Here is a 739-nt window from a genome sequence, read left to right as displayed (position 1 = left end):
TGAATGTAAACAGTGTGGAAAAGTTTTCATTCGTTCCAGTTCCTTTCGACTGCATGAAAGGACACACACTGGAGAGAAACCCTATGAATGTAAACTATGTGGGAAAGCCTTCAGTTTTTCAAGTTCCCTTCGAGAACATGAAAAAATTCACACTGGGAATAAACCGTTTGAATGTAAGCGGTGTGGTAAGGCCTTCCTTCGTTCCAGTCAAATTCGATTGCATGAAAGGACTCACACTGGAGAGAAACCGTATCAGTGTAAACAATGTGGAAAAGCCTTCATTTCTTCCAGTAAATTTCGAATGCATGAGAGAACTCACACAGGAGAGAAACCCTATCGATGTAAACAATGTGGGAAAGCCTTCAGATTCTCAAGTTCTGTTCGAATTCATGAAAGGTCTCACACTGGAGAGAAACCTTATGAATGCAAACAATGTGGAAAAGCCTTCATTTCTTCCAGTCACTTTCGACTGCATGAAAGGACTCATATGGGAGAGAAAGCCTAAGAATATAAGCAACATTCTGAAGCCTTCAGTTTTTCCAGCTCCTTCTGAATACACGAAAGAGTTCATACTGGACAAAAGCTGTGTGAATGCAAACATTGTTTTAAAGCCCTGGATTGTTCCAGTTTCTTTTGAACACATGAAAGAATTCCCACTGGTGAGAAACCATATGAATGTAAACATTGTGATTAATCCTTCAGTTGACCTAATTCATTTCTTTTTTTTTTTTTTTTTTTT

The 739-nt window shown here is 38.6% G+C and overlaps 1 protein-coding gene across 1 annotated transcript in view; it reads left to right on the top strand.

Annotated features, from left to right (window-relative positions):
* Positions 1-505, top strand: part of ZNF14 (zinc finger protein 14) — a 36,410-nt gene extending 35,905 nt beyond the window's left edge. Inside the window, exon 5 of the mRNA XM_011991369.1 lies at positions 14-505. Coding sequence (XP_011846759.1) covers positions 14-505 — 492 coding nt within the window. The remainder of the gene's footprint in view (positions 1-13) is intronic.
* The last annotated feature ends 234 nt before the right edge of the window (positions 506-739 follow it).

This window comes from Mandrillus leucophaeus, unplaced genomic scaffold, assembly GCF_000951045.1.
Source record: "Mandrillus leucophaeus isolate KB7577 unplaced genomic scaffold, Mleu.le_1.0 Scaffold11, whole genome shotgun sequence".
Lineage (NCBI taxonomy): Eukaryota > Metazoa > Chordata > Mammalia > Primates > Cercopithecidae > Mandrillus > Mandrillus leucophaeus.
Note: the sequence above shows the minus strand (reverse complement) of the source record. Positions and strands in the feature narration are given on the sequence as shown.